The 18694-nt window shown below is 34.8% G+C and overlaps 2 protein-coding genes across 6 annotated transcripts in view; one reads left to right on the forward strand and one right to left on the reverse strand.

Moving 5' to 3' along the window:
- DNAH7 (dynein axonemal heavy chain 7) overlaps positions 1–2691 on the forward strand; it is a 279079-nt gene extending 276388 nt beyond the window's left edge. Inside the window, exon 65 of the mRNA XM_073880956.1 lies at positions 2506–2691. Coding sequence (XP_073737057.1) covers positions 2506–2508 — 3 coding nt within the window. The 3' untranslated portion in view covers positions 2509–2691. The remainder of the gene's footprint in view (positions 1–2505) is intronic.
- The window catches only part of SLC39A10 (solute carrier family 39 member 10), a 132558-nt gene that overhangs the window by 8383 nt on the left and 105481 nt on the right, over positions 1–18694 (reverse strand). For all 5 annotated transcript variants that reach the window (XM_025894414.2, XM_073880961.1, XM_073880963.1 and 2 more), the window contains 5 exons: positions 15504–15673; positions 12982–13170; positions 9530–9650; positions 7944–8312; positions 6668–6748 (listed from right to left, as the gene is read on the reverse strand). In XM_025894414.2, the coding sequence (XP_025750199.1) occupies positions 6668–6748; positions 7944–8312; positions 9530–9650; positions 12982–13170; positions 15504–15673 (930 nt within the window). The remainder of the gene's footprint in view (positions 1–6667; positions 6749–7943; positions 8313–9529; positions 9651–12981; positions 13171–15503; positions 15674–18694) is intronic.

Below are 18694 nucleotides of genomic sequence, written 5' to 3' on the forward strand. Positions count from 1 at the left end.
TAGTAAAAAATTAAAACTTAATTCTAAAAATCCTAAAAATGTAAAATTAGAGACTTTCTCACTCATGTGTCTATAGTTGGACCACTAGAAAAAAAAGCGTTAAGGGATAGCTCAGTCAGTTAAGCTTCCGCCTTCGGCTCAGGTCATGATCCCAGGGTCCTGGGATCGAGTCCCGCATTGGGCTCCTTGCTCCTCAGGGAGTCTGCTCCCTCTGCCCCTCCTCCCACTCGTTCTCTCAATCTCTCTCCCTCAAATAAAAATCTTAAAAAAGAAAAAAACATTAAAAAAGGGTTAAATATTGCTCAGAAACTTTACTAGAAAAACAAATACTGCTAGAAATAATAGTCTTAAAGCTAAAGGGTCAGAATCAGTATTTCAACTAATTGTAACAAACTTTTTTGTTTTAGTTACTAAATGTAGAAACATCCAATCATTGAACACTTAGCAGTGCAAGGTATTATGCAGAATATAGGGGCATTTCTTTCCCTTAAAAAGCCATCTTTGGGGCACCTGGCTGGCTCAGCTGGAAGAGCACGTGACTCTTGATCTAGTTTGAGCCCCATACTGGGTGTAGAGATTACTTACACGTACATACATAAACGAACTCTTAAAAAAGAGGATCGTAATTGTACATTACTAATAGTACATGATCTTTTCTTTTCTAACTCTTATGGTTACAAGATCCTAATTTATAACAGATAGGAAGATGTTAAAGAAAAATTAGTGCTAGGAGGTTACCTATCAATGGCTTCTAGATTGCCATTCTCTGGTTTCCATGTAATACTACTCTCCTTACATCTTTCCCTCAAAGTCTTTTGTTTTTTGGAATATTTTCCAAATATTTCTTCACAGTCCTTACCTTGCCTTTCCATTCTTTTAATAAAGGTCTCTTTTGTGTAGACTTTTTGATCTTTATGAAGTCCATTTTATTACTTTTTTCCTTAATGGATCATACTTTTGGTACTGTGTCTAAGAATAACTTGCCTAACCCCTAGCACAAAGATTTTCTCCTATGTTTTCTTCTATAAGTCTTATAGAGGTAACGCTCACTTTTCCAAAGTTCACATTACACTCTATTTTTATTAAAGACCTACTTTTCCCTAGAAAACACCTGTTTTCCCTAACAACAAAAAAAAAGAATCCGAAGAGGATTTTCGCTTTTATGAAAAAAGGCAAAACATGAAACTAGCCTTTGTTTTGCAGTGAGTCACTACAGAGGCAGCATGCACCCTGAGCAGCCAGAGTGGCACCACCCAGCTCCTTGCCCAGGAAACAGACTCAGCATCTCAGCATCAAGCCTACATAGCTCTGAACTTTGTGAGCATCTGTGCTTTATCTCTAGTTTGTGCATCCATCAGCAAGATGTATCCTAAGGTATCAAAAAGCCTAAGTGAGGTTATTTTTTGAGTCCGAGAATGCTCAAGAACTTCTCCATATAAATTAATAGTAAGAGCTTCTTAGCTTTAAGCCATTTCAGCTTATAAAAGGTTTCAACAGGAACACTACTTTTGGATACCAGGGGAAACACGTATTTTTAAATTTTTATTAATGGGGCACCTAGGTAGCTCAGTTGGTTAAAGTGACCAACTCTTGATTTAGGCTAGGGTTATGATCTCAGGGTCATGAGATCAGGCACGCTAAGCATGGAGCCTACTTGGGATTCTCTTTCTCCCTCCACCCTCTCGCCTCACCCCTGCACATGTGCACACTTTCTCTCTCTTTAAAAAAATTTTTTTATTTAAATCAATGATCTATTTTTAGTTAATCTGTGCCTACTGTGAGAGTTGTTTTGTTTTTTGTGGTTTTTTTTGCCACTAGATATCCAGTTACTGCAGCAACATTTGTTGGAAAAACTATCATTTTGACATGGAATTTCCTTTGTACCTTGTTGAACATAAGTTGCCATATATATGAGAACTCTACTTTGTTCCACTGATTTATGTGACTATTTTTTCACCAATATAAATTGTTTCAATTACTGTGGCTTTATAGCAAGTCTTAAAGTCAATTTTGCTGTCCTTTTTCAAAATTCTTCTGGCTATCCAAGTTCCTTTCCCTTTCCATATAAAATTTTGAAAAAGCTCATTTGAAAAAGTCTGCTGGTATTCTGATAGGAATGCACTTAAACTATAGGGAAAATTAGCATCTTAAAGGTATTGAGTCTTCTGATCCATAAACCTGGTATACACTCTTCACACTCAAGTCTCCTTTGATTTCTTTTGTGCTGATTTGTAATTTTCAGCATACAGATTCTATGTATATTTTGTTAAGATTTAAACCAAAGCATTTCAGGTTCTTTGGTGTTATTATAAAAGTACTTTTAAAAAATTTCAATTTCCAATTGTTCATTGCTAATATATAGCAGTATAAATGATCTCTATTGAATGATCTTGTATCAAGATGAATTATTTCATTTAAAATCTGTCTTTGTCCTAGTCTTATGTTAGATTACAATTTCTCAAAGGTATCCGCCTATTTTTCTCCCTTTTTCTCCACCTCTCTCAGTAAGAACCTGTATAAACATTTGAAAAAGAGATCAAAGGAATACAGTTGGGATTTACACTAAACAAGCAAATCTATTCATCTTTTGATAAATCAATATCCTTTCCTTTCTGCTGACAAAGGATATCATTAGCACAATGAATGAGATGTACCTGCCAAAGCTGTTAATGTGTTCCAATGCTATAATTATGTTAAAATCTGCTAACATCAACGATGGAGATTTTTAAAAACAAGTAAGTATTTTAAAAATCTTTATTTTTGCCTTAAATAATGCATGTATACACATGTATAAATCTACATAGTGAATGTTCAGTTTTCCCTGGACAATTTAGAACATTATGAAAATCTTATTTTGAAATTCTATTTACCCCTTAAATGTACATGAGAGGAAAGGAAAAAGTGGATAGCACCATAGCCTTTCTGAGCTGTGTCTGAATAATATGGGTAAATTCATTTACCAAAATGTTACTTCCTTTAAATTAGAACATATTACTTAATGTCAAAAAGAGAGTTTGGATTATCCGCCATTCTGGATTATCCCCAATCTCATTTCCCCTTTATATGTTTTTATACAAGTTTTCTTATAAATTATTATTCAAATGCTTATATAGTTCCTTACTAAAAGAGTGGGGAGAAAGTAGAAAGAATATAACAGAGTAATATTGTAACTTACTTAAATTTAGCTACACAAGTTTAGCAAAAACAGAAGAAAGAGTAGTAATAATTCAGGCAATTTCATCCATTACCACACTCCAGAACAAACATGCAACAAAAGACCAAGGTTTTCTATTTTCTCAGATGGTTTCAATTTCTGCACACCTCTCAGGAAAGAGTGAACTTCCCTGAGATGTACATCATTCTAAGGTTTAAAACAATTTTTCCTATTGCATTCCTAAAAAAAACCAAACCCCCACCTGGTACACCATTAGAGAAACAGCAATCTGTTCAGAAGAGGAACAATAAAACTTGGAATTACTAAGGGTCAGTTTTTAATGCATTAAAATGTAATTTAAACACGTTTTCCCCCTTAGAGTATGACGACTTCAGTATAAAAATCCAGAACAGTTTTAAGCATTCATAATAAAAAATTTAACTACGGACAAAGAGGTTTTAGATCAAATAAATTATACTGGAATGTGACATATCATGCTGCTTTGCCAATATCTTAACCTGTTAGCCAGGGAGAATAGGTCTCCCCTATCCACCTGCCATGCTTCTATCTCACCTTCAAGGGGAATAATCTTTCTCTTGCTTGGGAGTTTGAGGAAGAAGTTTCTATACTTCTCTCTCCAGATTCCCTTCCTCTCCAAGTGAGTAAGAGTGGATAATCAGAGGACATTCATCTGGGCCTATTTTACCAAAGTGCCCATTACTGTGCCTTAAAAGCAAAAAAATAGGCTGTACAAATCTTTTTTTTTAACATTTCCTTTGGTTATGGTCAGTAGACCACTTCCTACCTTGATGGATACAAGGTCCAAAGCATTTTCTATCACCTCCAGAGTGGTGCTCTTTCTTCCCTAGCAGCCTCAACAGCTAGAATATGGAGTTTATGTGGATTTACCACTAAGTATTGGGGGGAAATGCACATTTTCTTAGGGTTTCACTCCTTTCCTGCTAGTAAAAGTTTAATATACTTTAAAAGTTTTATTTTCTTTTTTTTTTTAGAGAGTGTGAGCATGCACATGAGCTGGGGGAAGGACAAAGGAGAGGGAGAGATAGAATCCCAAGCAGGTGCCACACTCAATGCAGGGCTCAATCTCAAGACCCTGCAATGATGACCTGAGCCGAAATCAAGAGTTGGATACTTAACTGACTGAGCCATCCAAGTGCTCCTCAATATACTTTTTTTTTTTTTAATTTTTTTTCCCTCAATATACTTTAAATTGTTGTTTCCTCTCATAGCAAGAGTACATTTCAACTTCTGGTTTGTGGGATAAAATAGGTAGAGATTTGTGGTCTAATGTCTCACTGAGGGGTCCTGGCCCAAGCAGAGTTCTTTAATCCAGCTTTTACAGGAGCTCTGCAATGGGGATCAAGGCCTTACCTAGCCATTAAGATCTGTCCTGAATTTGTTTTACATGTGGCTTTCATTCCTTGTGTGTCACTTTCAACGAGAAACTATAGACAGAAAAAGGAGTAACTAGTAGGAAGGCAACCGTCCCTAATCTCCAGACTCCCTGCTGTCAATAATCATGAAGTGGCATGACTTATTCCATTTAGGGAGAAGGAAGTGAGTAGGAAGGGAAGTTGAAGGTTTTCCCAGTATACTGTGGATGTGTGTATAGGACTATCCAAGTTTATTTCTAAGCAAGTTCAAAAGGAAAATGGAAGGCTAAAATTATTAGGCAATATGTTACATATAAAAACTGACAGCCCTGATGTACTGCTACGGAATTGCAAGAAGTATTTGGCAGATCACTCTCTAAAACACAGGAAAGCAGTTAAAAGAAGGGTATAAAATACAATATCTGCACACAAAGAACCTACATGTTAAGAAAGAGGACATCTAAGATGGATATATACTAAGTACCAAAACAAAGACCTACTGAAAGTAAATGATAAAGTTCAGAGGAAAAAGTAATCCAATGCATGGGACCAGAGGGCAGTCCTGACGTTAGAGGGGAAAAAAATACTCTTAAAATAATTAACTATGGACACAAGTAGCAGGACAAGCCAAGTAGGAGAATGGTGTAAGCAAAGAAACAGGCTCAGGCACCCACAGTATATTTGGTGAATTGTGTTTGGGTGAAGTGGAAAACATGCAACAGCAAGTACAATGAGTAAGGCTAAAAAGGTAGGCAGAAATGAGGGTCACCTGAAGTAGAACTAATGAATCTCAGCTTCTAACTCTATACGTAAGGGAAGCAATTGAAAGATTCTGATTACATGAGCAAGTCATATTTGAGAAGATATATCTAGGATAAGGTATATGAGATGGACTAGAACAGAATGAAACTAGATATAAACACTATGGAAATTGTCCAAGCAAAAGACAATAAAGGCAATGATGGTTTAGTCAGGGTAAAGGATGATGGCACATGAACCAAGATATAAGACCACATGCCGAAGGCTGGCAAAAGAACAAAACTCTAAGTATGGAATCAAGGCTTAAAGAGCACCAAGTAAGCACTAATAGATTGTTCTGCTTTTTGTGAGGAGTTAATAATTTTCTAAGCAAATTATATATATAAACTCTATTCAAAGTAAGCAAATAAGGCTACTACCACCAACAAAAACAAACACAGTCAAATGATAGATGTTTCATAGATAAATTTAAGAAAAATAATCTAGCAAGAGCACGTGAAGAAATTCCTTGAGTACTTAAAAGATGGAGTTCTTTTTTTCTTTCAAATTAATGTCATCTCCACATCCCTTACATATTTTCTATGTGATGAATGCATGTTCACACCTAATGTTTTTCAATTTATAGAAAAAAACCAAAACACATGAAGAGACTAAAAAAATAAAAAATCACTGGTAGATCAGTAAGTGCTAACTAGAACAACAAAAAACTATCACTTTACACCTATCAAACTGACAAAACTTAATGAACTTATTGTCAAATCTTGGCAGGGATGTGGAAACACAGGAACTCTCAGGTATTGCTGGTTAGAAATTATACTAGTACGGCCATTGTGGATAGTAATGTGGCACTTCTTAGGCATATATATCCTGTGACCCAACAATTTTGTTCCTGGGTAGATGCCCAAACGATGTTCTCAGAAGAGCCTATAGGCACTAAGTCTACAGATGTTAAATGCATCATTATCTGTGATGACCGGAAATTAAAGGCATGGTGTATCCAGTACTAGGTGCTAAATATGTAAAATGTAGTAAATGCATAACTCTGAGTACTGGGTAAAAGCAACATATTAAATTAACTCATGATAACCTGGATGGAGTTTAAAAGCATAATCATTAGTAACATAAGGTAAGGAACAGAATGGGATATAAATACTGTGTATATAAATTAAAAAAACATACACATAAAACAATGTACATTTTTAGGCATATATAACACAAATTATATAGTAAGAGAATGATGACTTTTATACTTGCCATCAGCTATTTTTATGTTTAACCTATCCAAAATTTAGACACATTTATAATTTAAGAAGTCTTATATTTGACAAAATCTGGTGAAATTCTTAAGGTTATATATTACCTAACTCATGTGGCAGCTCATGACAGAAGACAGCTATAGAAGTACTGATTCCTCCCGTCAATCCAGCACTGAAAGCTGCTCCTGAGGTGGGGGGTAGAAAGAAAATCAAGTGACATTTACTTCTGCTTTTTCCATTTTCATTAATAATGACAGGTATAGCCTTTTTTGTCTACCTAAATTAATTTCATAATATGTGAGTGACTCACACTTATCTTACACTATACGTTTTGAATATACAGTGAAGTACAATAGGTATATGACAACCAGAGAAAAGAGCTACTCAATGAAGGAAATATTCCCTGAGAAGTTAAATCCTCCAACAGGGTAGCCTTCTAAATCACTAAAAACTCGGGAGTAGTAATGATTTTCAGCATTTGAGTCTCTGAGTGCAAGTCTGATGCTAAATTTTAAGTCCTGTAAACCTACGATTTTATTTGCTCTCCCATTTAAATATTTAAAAAAATACCTAAATGGCTACTATACTTATCTGAACTTCTCTGGGTTTAGAGCATAAATGCTACAAAGTATTATTTGTCTGATGGTCTGGAGGACTGAGTATCAGAGGTATAAAATGCATTTGACTTTCCTAGTAAAATTCTTTATTCCTTAACATTGACAGCTACTGCAGACTCTTTATTCTAATTTAACATTGACAGCTACGGTAGATTAAAAAATATGGCCTCTCCTTTCTGAAAGAAATCAAAGCCTACTTCTGAGTCAAGTCAGGAAAAGAAAATCATATATTAATCACATTTAATATTCTCCTAAACTGGTAGTATCAGTTTACATTAGCAAGGCTCTAATATAATATTTGAATTTGGTACAATGGATTTTTAACATGTAAATTTTTCTTCACCTTTTCAAAGACAAAAAAAAAATTATTAAACCTAGGATTGAAATTATACATTCAGGGTCCTATAAATGTATTTGAAAATAAAATGTTAAGGTAGCTTTTTTCATATGGTGACTATGCCTTGAAATGTTATTAAAGACATATTATATTATATTATATTATATTATATTATTAGACATTTTATGTTCAGAGGAAAATCCAGTAAAATTACACCTCTATGCCCCAAATAAATTCATCAAAAACATTAACACAGCCTCTGGGAAAAAAAATTAAATGACTAGAGTAAAATATAGCAGTATATTTGTTAACCTCCAAAAGTTAATCTTATGTATTCTAATTCATAATGTTAGTACTGAAACTGTGGACAAAAGAAAATGGTCTTAAAGAATAACAAATTTTAACCCAAGTTTCAAACCCACTTACCAATTGCTAGCCCATCACTGAAATTGTGGATGCCATCCCCCATGATTACCATCCACGCTATATTAGCGATCCCTGTTTCTCTGAGATCAGATCCAGAATGACAGGGCCCATGAGAATGATGAGAATGTTTGTGGTGCCACTGATGGTTGTGTTTCCTCAGCACAGTTTTACTCTCGTCGTGGTGGTTGTGGGCAGCAGCATGGAGATCATGCTCATGAATGGTATGTAGTCCATCACTGTGAGAATGGTCCATGATCTTCTCCTCTTCCACACAAAGGTAATTTTTCGGAGGGGATTCCTGTTGACCTTCTAAATCTGTCAGTTCAGTTTCATTAAGTCGATCTTCAGAAACAACCGAGTCATCAGTCCCTATGTTTATAACAGCAAAGGATATACTTTATCAACACGTAAATAAACCCTTCGTTGCTAATTTAAACCCAGGCAGAATAGCAGTGTAATAAACATTCCTTAAGTCAATGTCTTTTAAAAGTCCCAAGTAAATGTATAAAAGCAAATAAAACAAAGACACATGTGCACACACAACAAACTGGGGTTTTGAGCATCCAAAAGATGAAGCAGATGAAGAAAGAGCACTGAGATCAATAGCAGGCAAAGTGAGAAGAACAGGCAAGCATGAAGACACCGAAACTTAAGGAGTACATCATAAACAGCTGGTGAAAATCAAAGGGGAGAAAGTCATTGCAGCATTTACAGGACAAGACAATGGACCCATAATTTTTCAGGGAAAGAAAGAACCTTAAAGTTTACCCACTCTAACCTTCTCTTATCGCTCAAGAAAACAAAGACAAACGTTAAATAACTGGCACCCTCCCAATGCTCCACCTATCTGAAAATGCTACTCAGATTAATATTAAAAGCAAGTTCAGAAATCCATGTAAGTGGTAACAACATCTGACAAGTACTTTTGATAAATGAGGTTGGCTTCTCACCTAGTTTTCAAAAGCTATTTATTATGTGACAAAGAGCCTACTACTTCTCAAATTGTACTCTGGAGCAGAGTACAGTTAAGAGTCTCATCTGCCCCCTTTCTGCAGAAAATCATTCATATACTCAAGGGAAACACAAGTTCAAAAAAAGGTAAAATTAGATTAAAAAAAATTTTTTATGTTTCCTTGAAAATTGTAAGCTATCTCATCACATCTATCAGGCAACAGAAAAGATGAATGGATGAGCAGAGATTTTTTGTATGGAGACCACTCTCCCTCTTCCATTTGAAACCAATCACATGTGGAGGGCACAGAGAATTTGTATTGCCAAGATCTAAAAATAACATGAGTACACTGCTTACAAAGCCTTTTTGTTTCATTTTTTTCTCCTGTAAAGTAAAAGTGCAATAAGTTCCTTGCCCTGTGATATAATTAGTCCCACATTTCAATATAAATAGGCTAAAATAAATAAAACACTAACAAAATCACAAGATACACTCACATTTAAGAAAACACAAGTTAGAAACTAATATTAGGAAAGCCACAAAAACAAGATATTTCAAACACAGGCACAGTTTAGAAGCAATATTTCAATTTTTATATTTAAAAAGCTTCTCTTTAGTCAGAACTGTTGTCTACCGGCAAGAGGCTTGAGCTGAAGCCAGTCAGCATCTGGTGTATTATTTAACTTATGATCTGAAAGCTTCCTTCCAATAGTTGATTCTTCTGTGCTCTGCTTCATAAACCATTTCTGTTTTCCCTGAAAAGAATCTGGTATTAATATCAAATCTGCAGCCACAATTAGCAACAATATTCACTTGTTAACACCTATGGGGATAACTGGTATTATTCATGTTTATTCATGAACTTTATTCATAAATTATTTAGGTAAAAAGTAAGAAAAAGTTTTTAGAAATTAATCAAGGGGTCTAACTAGGTAAAATATCCAACTAAATTTATATATTGTGTTTTCTTTTTCCCAATTACTCAACTAAAAGGTGCAATTCATCTACTTCAAAGTACAGAATGGGGTACACAGTACTATATTATATGCAACTGAGTGAAATGTGAAATATATTTAATATCTGCCTTATTTAATAGTGTATGGGAATAGGAAGTTCCAAAAAACTAAAGTTTATTCCTTTGAATTCACTGTGTTGAATGCAATCTTACACTTCCCTACAGGTGACATAATGGCCAGAGTCACACTTGCATTAAAGTCCCAAAATTTGTAGTTTACTTCTGTGAGACATGGGCATAAGAATACTGATCTGTAAAATAAAAATGACAGATTCTTAGGATTAAATGAGGTGATGTATGAAAATGACCTATCAGTAAATGCCTCTTCACAGCTTTGCAATAAAGGTAAGTTTTCTTTCTCATCTAATCTATCCTCAATTATTAATAAATCCTAATTATTTTATTTCATTTTTAGGTTTGAATTTTCCTATCTTTCAATAGTCTGCTTGCTTCTTTATCAGTGTAACTATGTAACTACCACTGACAACTCTTCCAACTTAAATTTCTATTTCCAATCTATGTAAATTTAAGAGAGCAAATAAGGTCTGCCCTTTTGATCAACAGAATGCAAGAAAGTGATGATGGGCTGATTCTGGGACTATCTGCAAGAAGCCTGGCACCTTCTGCTTTTGCTCAGGAAGCTAGCCACTCTGCTATGGAGAAACTCAGTACAGATCCTCAAGAGAGGCCATGTGGAGGAGCACTAGACTGAGATGGAGACTACCTGTGGGCCTTCTACCCATTTTGTCCGGGCCAAGCCAGGCAGCTGCGTTTGAATGTAGTAAAGTGAGTGACCCCAGCTGATGCCAAGTGAAGCAAAACAACTGCCCAGCTGAGTCCTGCCTAATTTCCTCACAGAATCAAGAGAAATACTAAATTATTGTTATAAGCCATTATGCTGTGGGTTGTTCTGCTTCACAGCAGTAACAGAAACTGGGGAAACACCAAATGTTCAAGAGAAAGCAATATGGAGACAACCAAAGAGAAGAAAAGAAATGGCAGTCATGAGTTAAAGAAGGGAAAAAGCGGGGTGGGGCGGGGGAGGCGGGGGAAGGGCAAGCCAACACTAGTACAGAAGTGTTAAGAAAATGCAAACACCAGCTGGAATTCTGTTCAACTGCTTTGGTTCTGATTGTCTACTTTCCTAAAAACTTGCCAAATCATTACCCTCAGAGCCTCCACTTGCTGAAACCAGTCAGCATCTAATGTATTAATTTATGCTCTGAAAGCTTCCTTCCAATAAATGATTCTTCTACACAGAGGGTCCAATATCTGTTCTATTCAAATATCACTAATTCTCTTTCTTCAAAAAATGCCATATACTTTTTCATCTCTGGTTACTCATTGTGCTATTTATCATAAAAAAGATAACACTGATTTACCTGCCCAGATTCCTTAGATATACTTAAAGAATTCCTTACTAGTAGATTTAGGGGCTCCTTTCACAGTTATTTACTTCCCACAATTTTGAATTTACAAAAGAACTGCCATATTCTACAGGGGACTCTATTCTCCTGTATTAATAGTTTACAAAAATAAACCTGTTTAATTTTGTCAGTAAATTTAAATTCAAAATGAGATCAAGATTAAATTATAAAAAACAAAACTTTATTTTGAATGATGTCCAGACTAAAACATGGCAATTAAAATTAAATATACTATTTAGAGTATGATACGAAAATACAGATAAAAAGTACGTTTATTTCCCATAGATTTAGATAGCAACTGGAAATCATGACAGATGAGTCATAGTTTCACAGCTAGTTTGTGCCTAGGCAAGATTTAGAATCACTCCCCCTGAATCTCAGTTTAGAGCTCTGTTCTGGGGGGAAATTGGAGGGGGAGACAAACCATGAGAGACTATGGACTCTGAGAAACAAACTGAGGGTTCTAGACGGGAGGGGGTGGGGGGATGGGTTAGCCTGGTGATGGGTATTAAAGAGGGCACGTACTGAATGGAGCACTGGGGGTTATATGCAAACAATGAATCATGGAACACTACATCAAAAACTAATGATGTAATGTATGGTGATTAACATAAAATAATAAAAAAATGTAAAAAAAATAAACCATATTTTATCTCAAAGAAAAAAACACATATATACACAAGCAAAATATATACATAAAAATAACATAAAGGTTGTAGTGTAAGAGTGGACCGTATATATATTATGATCATGACTATCCTTTGTTTTTGAAGAAAAAGATTTCTTCTTTCATTTTTTTGAATATTTGTAGTGAACCAGCAAAAAGTTAAGAATGTTCTCTTTTTTGTATAAGCTATTTAAAAATGTTCTCTAGACATAATATACTGTTCCTCTTAAGCAGAGTATACTGAAGATAATCACTAGTATCACAAACATGTTAGTGAGATGTTCTCAAGACAGAACTTTAGAAACAGACGTAAACCACTGTGAAAAGGGAAGGGTGTAAATCAGGTCAGTGTAGTAGCCCTGAAATTACTTAGGGGAAAAATTATTTTAGATACTTATCTTATTCTCACAAATGTGCCATGAAACACAGCTCATGACAAGCAGGGTATTTCATCAATGGTCTAAACATCATCTCCCAAGAGGTTCATCACCATTTCTTTCATTTCATTATATTTCCTTCCTACAAAGCTCCCCGAATCTAAATCCTTCTCACCTCTAGTGCTTCTACCATTAGCATTTCTGATAAAAAAAATGCGTTGTGTGAAACATTTTCTTTGAAAAACAGGACAATGAAAGCCACTTATACTTGAAAATATGACCTAAGTAGACCAGTGAGACTTGTTTCTATTTATATATTTTTGGTTTTTTGAAATAAGCAGAAATTGGCCAGTAGCTTTTTCTATCCCATTTAAGTCAACTAGAAAAAAAATCCAACAAAGTAACTAAAACTAAGAATGCTATATCTTGATTATAAATGACAAATGTAATGACAAAGAATGACAAGGGATGACAAAGATCAAAGTCAATGTTTTCTTTAATACGTACCAATATCACAATTAAGCATGTGGCCAGAAAACGAGTTTTTTTTGTTAAGTTTTATATCTCAGAAAATGGGAGAAGTCATTAAAAAATACTTACTCTTTGCTGTTTGTAGTGCTTAAACATTCTAATGCAGTGTTCAATGATAAATAACAAGTAAATGCCTCCTAGAGCAACAAGTCCTTTCAATACAGCATCATATTCTTCCAAAAACTTCTTAGATTCATGTCCATGAGAATGTCCATGCCCATGTGCATGTTGATGACTGTGATCATGTCCACCCTGAGACTATTAAGAATAACAAAAACTTCTGAATTAAGTAATTAAAAATGCTTTTTAAAATTTTGAGATTATAATCTCCTAGAAGACACACAAAAAATACCTTTCAATTTTTAAAGTGGTTCTCTAAATATTATTTCACTTAAATATAAGTAGCCTTCTATTTAATTCTGATGTTCTCAGTGGTCTAGGAAGCATTACATTTCATGGTAATTCAAACAATGACCACAAACTCAAATGCCTACAGGGGTTAGGACACATCCTATGGTAAGAGAATGGAGCAGTAGTAAGATATTAAGGAGCAAGGGGTCCTTTGTAAACGGAAGGAAACAAGACCCAGACGCCTAACGTTTAGTAAAAATAAACTAATTCACCAGCAGGTCACAACCTGTGACGCTCTGTAATCTGACTTTTTCTTAAATTGATTATATTTTTATGCTTTTCTCTTATAAATTATTTTAAAGAAGTGATGAGACGCTACCTGTGCTTATACTGTGGAACAACAGCAAAAATACTTAAACACGTGTTTAATTCTCTACATTTTAAAGCTCTAGCAAAAATAAATGTATAGAAACAAAGTTACATTTTAATTGTGAAATGAGTAAGTTTCACTATAGTGACCTTAAAAGTTAGGGAACAAAAGTATTTTCCTTCCTTATAATATTTGTATTCCTTCCCCATTTGCTAGTGGCCAAGAGAAGGTTTCTAAACTTCACAAAGAAGGCAAGACCATTCAAAAAGGGTACAGCTTTAAGTAATTAATACTTCTTAGAAAAAAATAAGTTAAATAACACTTAAAGACTATTCTCGCTTCAATTGTCCTTATTTGGCCCAATTTTAAAACTACTGCTTTTCTTGAGGACTGGTAAAAAGGGTAAGCAAGGGGTGGGAATAAAGGGGAAAATAATAACAATCAACTTACCAAAAAAATTCATATTCACAATTTTAAGATTAATCAATTTTTTAAGGCAGTGCTATATATTATTCCAGATATCAAATCTGGAATTCTCAACCAAAAGTGAAGAAGGGGAGAAGGATTATACAAAACACACAAACACAATTCTGGGGGCGCCTGGCTGGCACAGGTGGTAGAGCATCCAACTCTTGATCTCTGGACTGTAAGTCCCAGCCCCACATTGAGTGCAGAGATTACTTAAAAAAAAAAAAAATACAATTCTGTCTCCCAAATATTACAAAAGGAGGTGGTTAAGAATAAAAAAAAAATTCAAACCTGTAATTTGACATTTGGAAAAGAAAAAGCCCCAGTATTTTCATAATTTGAACTAAAAGCAGTAATACTGGATAAAATACTGGGAGGATGATAAGCAAGGTAACTAGGAGTGTGGGCGTAAGATCATATCATTAGAAGTGTCTCCTGGAATATGGGGCACCTGGGTCAGTCGGCAGAGTTTCCGACTCTTGGTTTCAGGTCAGGTCATGATCTCAGGGTGCTCCCTGGTGGGGAGTCTGCTTGATGATTCTCTCTCTTTGCCCCTCCCCTCACTCAAATGCACATTCGCATACTCTGCCCGTCTCTCTCAACTAAATAAATCTTAAAAAAAAAAAAAAAACAAAAAGGGTCCTGGAATAGAAGAAAACAAGTGGTATGCCAGGCGAAAAGATAAACAGCCCCAAGTGTAAAGAGCTAAATGCCTAAAATTGTTAAGTGAGCATGTCAGCCTATTCCTGAACAAATAAAGATGCCTGTGGCATTATGAGACCTCTTAGATATTTCTTCTAAAGGCTTTCTTACAGATAAAAGTCAATGAATGGTATATCTTTTTAAGTATTCATTTTCAGAACTGCTAATAGAGCTTTTTTTTTTTAAATTTCAGCTCTACTGAGGTTAAACTGACTTACAAAACTAAGATATTTAAAGTGTACATCATAGTGATTTGGTATGTATACACTGTGAGGGGAAAAAGTAAAAGTGATGTTACCAATTTTTGTTGCTATTTTAAAACCTAATGATTCAATTTATATCAAAAATATTGCTACTGGGGTGCCTGGGTGGCTCAGTCGTTAAGCGTCTGCCTTCGGCTCAGGTCATGATCCCGGGGTCCTGGGATCAAGCCCCGCATCGGGCTCACTGCTCGGCGGGAAGCCTGCTTCTCCCTCTCCCACTCCCCCTGCTTGTGTTCCCTCTCTCGCTGTGTCTCTCTCTGTCAAATAAATAAATAAAATCTTAAAAAAATATATTGCTATTAAAACTATGCAAATGGGTAAAATACTTCATCCTACAAGCAAATAAAACAAATACTAGATTAGCATGCTACCAAGATTGCTAATGAAGGACGCTTTAAGCTTAAATTTTTTTTTTTAAAGATTAAAAAGTTTCTTACATGGGGCAGTAGATGAAGAAGGGCATCTCCACTCATTGTTCCTACAGCTAGTGCAACAAGGAATGTAAGAAGAAATTTGAAGCATCCTTGGTTAATGATGGGAACCAAGATCACGCCTAGCAAGGAAAGCAGGCTAATGACAGTGATAGAAATGATACCACAAATCCATGCTGTAGGAAAAAAATTAATAGTCAACATTAATATGACAATATAAACCAAACAGCTCTAAAGAACAATCAATATAAGATAAATGAGTCATGGAAGATAGATTATCTTATCTTACCCTGGACTATGCTTTTTAAGAAGTTTTAATTTTGGCACTGCTGTATTTAAAAACAAGACAAATAACCACATAACCAACCTCAATACTTAAAAGAATTAAGAAATTCAGACCTTTGTTATATAGTTATAAATAGTACTTTCAGTAGCCCACCTTATTAGAAAAAGGGAATTAAAATGACTTCAGGCTGTGATTCACTCTTAATATCTAGACCATAAATAAATTTTACCAAGGTATAAAGGTAAAGCCAGAGCAATAAAACTATTTATTTAGAGAATATAGTTATAAAACTCTGCTGTGATCATTAGAAGAAGCCAAGTATCTAGTGTTATCTTTGTAAATCTAATAGGAAGTTTAAGAAGCTTAACATATCAGTCCAAAATGGAAACATATTCAAAACAGATACAAAAATGGCTTATTAGTTAGCTTTTTTGTATTTCATTTCTTATTTTCACAAAGGATAATTCAGTCCAATCCCCTTGATATCATCTTTACTCCATAACCAGCTCCAAACTCCCTTTCCTCCAATTTGGGTTTCTGTATCATTTTCTACTTTTTAAAAATTTCACTATATAATTTTTTTTAAAAGATTTTATTTATTTATTTGACAGGGAGAGACACAGCGAGAGAGGGAACACAAGCAGGGGGAGTGGGAGAGGGAGAAGCTGGCTTCCCGTGGAGCAGGGAGCCCGATGCGGGGCTCGATCCCAGGATGCTGGGACATGACCTGAGCTGAAGGCAGATGCTCAACCGACTGAGCCACCCAGGCGCCCCTTCGCTATGTAATTTTAACTGAATCAGAACACAAGAGAAATGTTTTCACAATATGACTTGTGAAAAACACAAGTGTGATGGAAAAGGGGCAATTCTATGCACATTTTTTTAAGCTCTCTATAAGCAGATTAGACACCAGAAATAATGTCAGTGGTTCAGGGCCTGGGGCATTTTCACTAAAGTGAGATTACTTTAGGGGTGCCTGGATGGCTCAGTAGGTTAAGTTCAGACTCTTGATTTTGGCTCAGGTCATGATCTCAGGGTGGTGAGATCAACTCCGTGTGGGGCCCTATGCTGGGTGTGGAGCCTGCTTAAGATTCTCTCTCTCTCCCTCTGCCCTCCCCCTCGCCCCCTGCTCACACGCACAGACACATGCTGTCTCTCAAAAAAAAAAAAAAGATTACTTTCTATTAATGGGTTAAATGAAATAGAAATGTTTTAAGTTTAAAAATTCTGCTTAATTTTTACCTATAGAAAAGTTTACTAAAGAATGATAATTTTGTAAAGTTTTTAATCTAAAATGTTTTTCTCATCAAACCCAACAGGACTATAAATCTGCTGAGATTTTATGTTAAGTGTTACAGTAAGAGAACAAAGTAAAATGCATTTCAACTAGGTAAAAAAATTGTCAAAGACAAAGAGAAGTAAAGATAGGTAAGGAAATGAAACTTTAATTGATCCACTAAATGCTGAGCTTTATCAATACAATTGTGTTTATTCATTGGACATTTTAGTCACAGTATCCAATAACATTAATACTATAAACTAATTCTAAGCTAAATTAGCTCGCAGGATTAAAACAGGTCATCTACTACTAATGTAAGCTCTATGGTTTATTCTAAATCTAACATATAATTTCTAATACAAAAATGGGCAATCTAAAAGGCCAAAAGAAGATGGAAACACACAACCAGAATTTGGATTCAGTGGCTTTAATACTTGCAAAGATTTGGGAGGAAGGAAGGAAGAGGGAAAGGAAAAAGATTCGTTATGAAGTCAACATCCTTGTTAGTGAAACCAAGGGTAAGATGCGGATTCCCCCAACTATGGTTGGGGTTATCAGGCAAAATGGAACTAAGGTCAAAAACCCTATTCTAAAAAGAAAAATAGAAAGTCAAATAAGGTTCAAAAGTTGACTTAATAATGATGACCAAGTTAGTTTATCTCCTTGTCCCCCAAGCACAGGCAGGAACAATAAAAATCAGTGGGAGAGCCTGAGGAAATAGGTTGGAGTAAAGTGGCCATTGGTATATAAAAATTCAGGGAGCCAATAAAGTTATGGGTCAACTAAACCAACAAAGGTTTGTCAGAACTACCACAGCTCTGTAGCTCCAATCATAGTAATGGGGAAAAAAGTGGACAAAAGATACTTGTAATAACTAAATGGGACAAATTGAGGCTGGTAATAAATACATTAACCTAAAGGTAAAATGTCTCATATGTTAATATACAACTCTCCCTTCCGAAATATAGTTTTCCTTACTTTGGCAATAATTCAATTTAGAAGCACTTTTTCTCAAAACAATCAATCTAAATGCAATTTCAATTAAGAACTTAAAGAAAAACAGCATTAAGAACACTTAGAAAACCCAGTAATTCATATTCCAAGATATTCTGTACATACTCACTAATATATGTGGATGGGGATTGCCAAAACTACAGATGAAACCCAAAACACACTATATAAACAAATTTTGTGACTTTTCATAATTATTAGAAATTTTTATTAGTCAGAATTATTTTGTTCAAAAATGCATTGGAATTAGTCACTAAAATTATCCAATAGAAGTATTTCTTATTTTATCCCTATGTCCCCATGTCCAAGACAATTCATATAACCAGATTAAGATACTAAATTAGAATCCACATTTACCAAAATCTAGTTGGGTAAATCTTATTTAACTTGATCTTTTCTTTTTTCTAGGGTTATATTCTACACTGGGAAATATATATTCATTCCTTTCTGGATTTGCCTTTTAAGATATCCACAATAGAAATTAAATTTCTAAATCTTATTATAAAGAGAATACCATTAATTTCATACAGTAGATATTTAAGATTAATTTACACAAAATAATTTAATAAATTAGCATTAGAAGCATTATTTTAAAATTTGAGATTAGAGTAAGACCCTATT

Source organism: Callorhinus ursinus, unplaced genomic scaffold (genome assembly GCF_003265705.2).
Source record: "Callorhinus ursinus isolate GAN/ISIS: 27379988/994484 unplaced genomic scaffold, GSC_fseal_2.0 scaffold2, whole genome shotgun sequence".
NCBI lineage: Eukaryota > Metazoa > Chordata > Mammalia > Carnivora > Otariidae > Callorhinus > Callorhinus ursinus.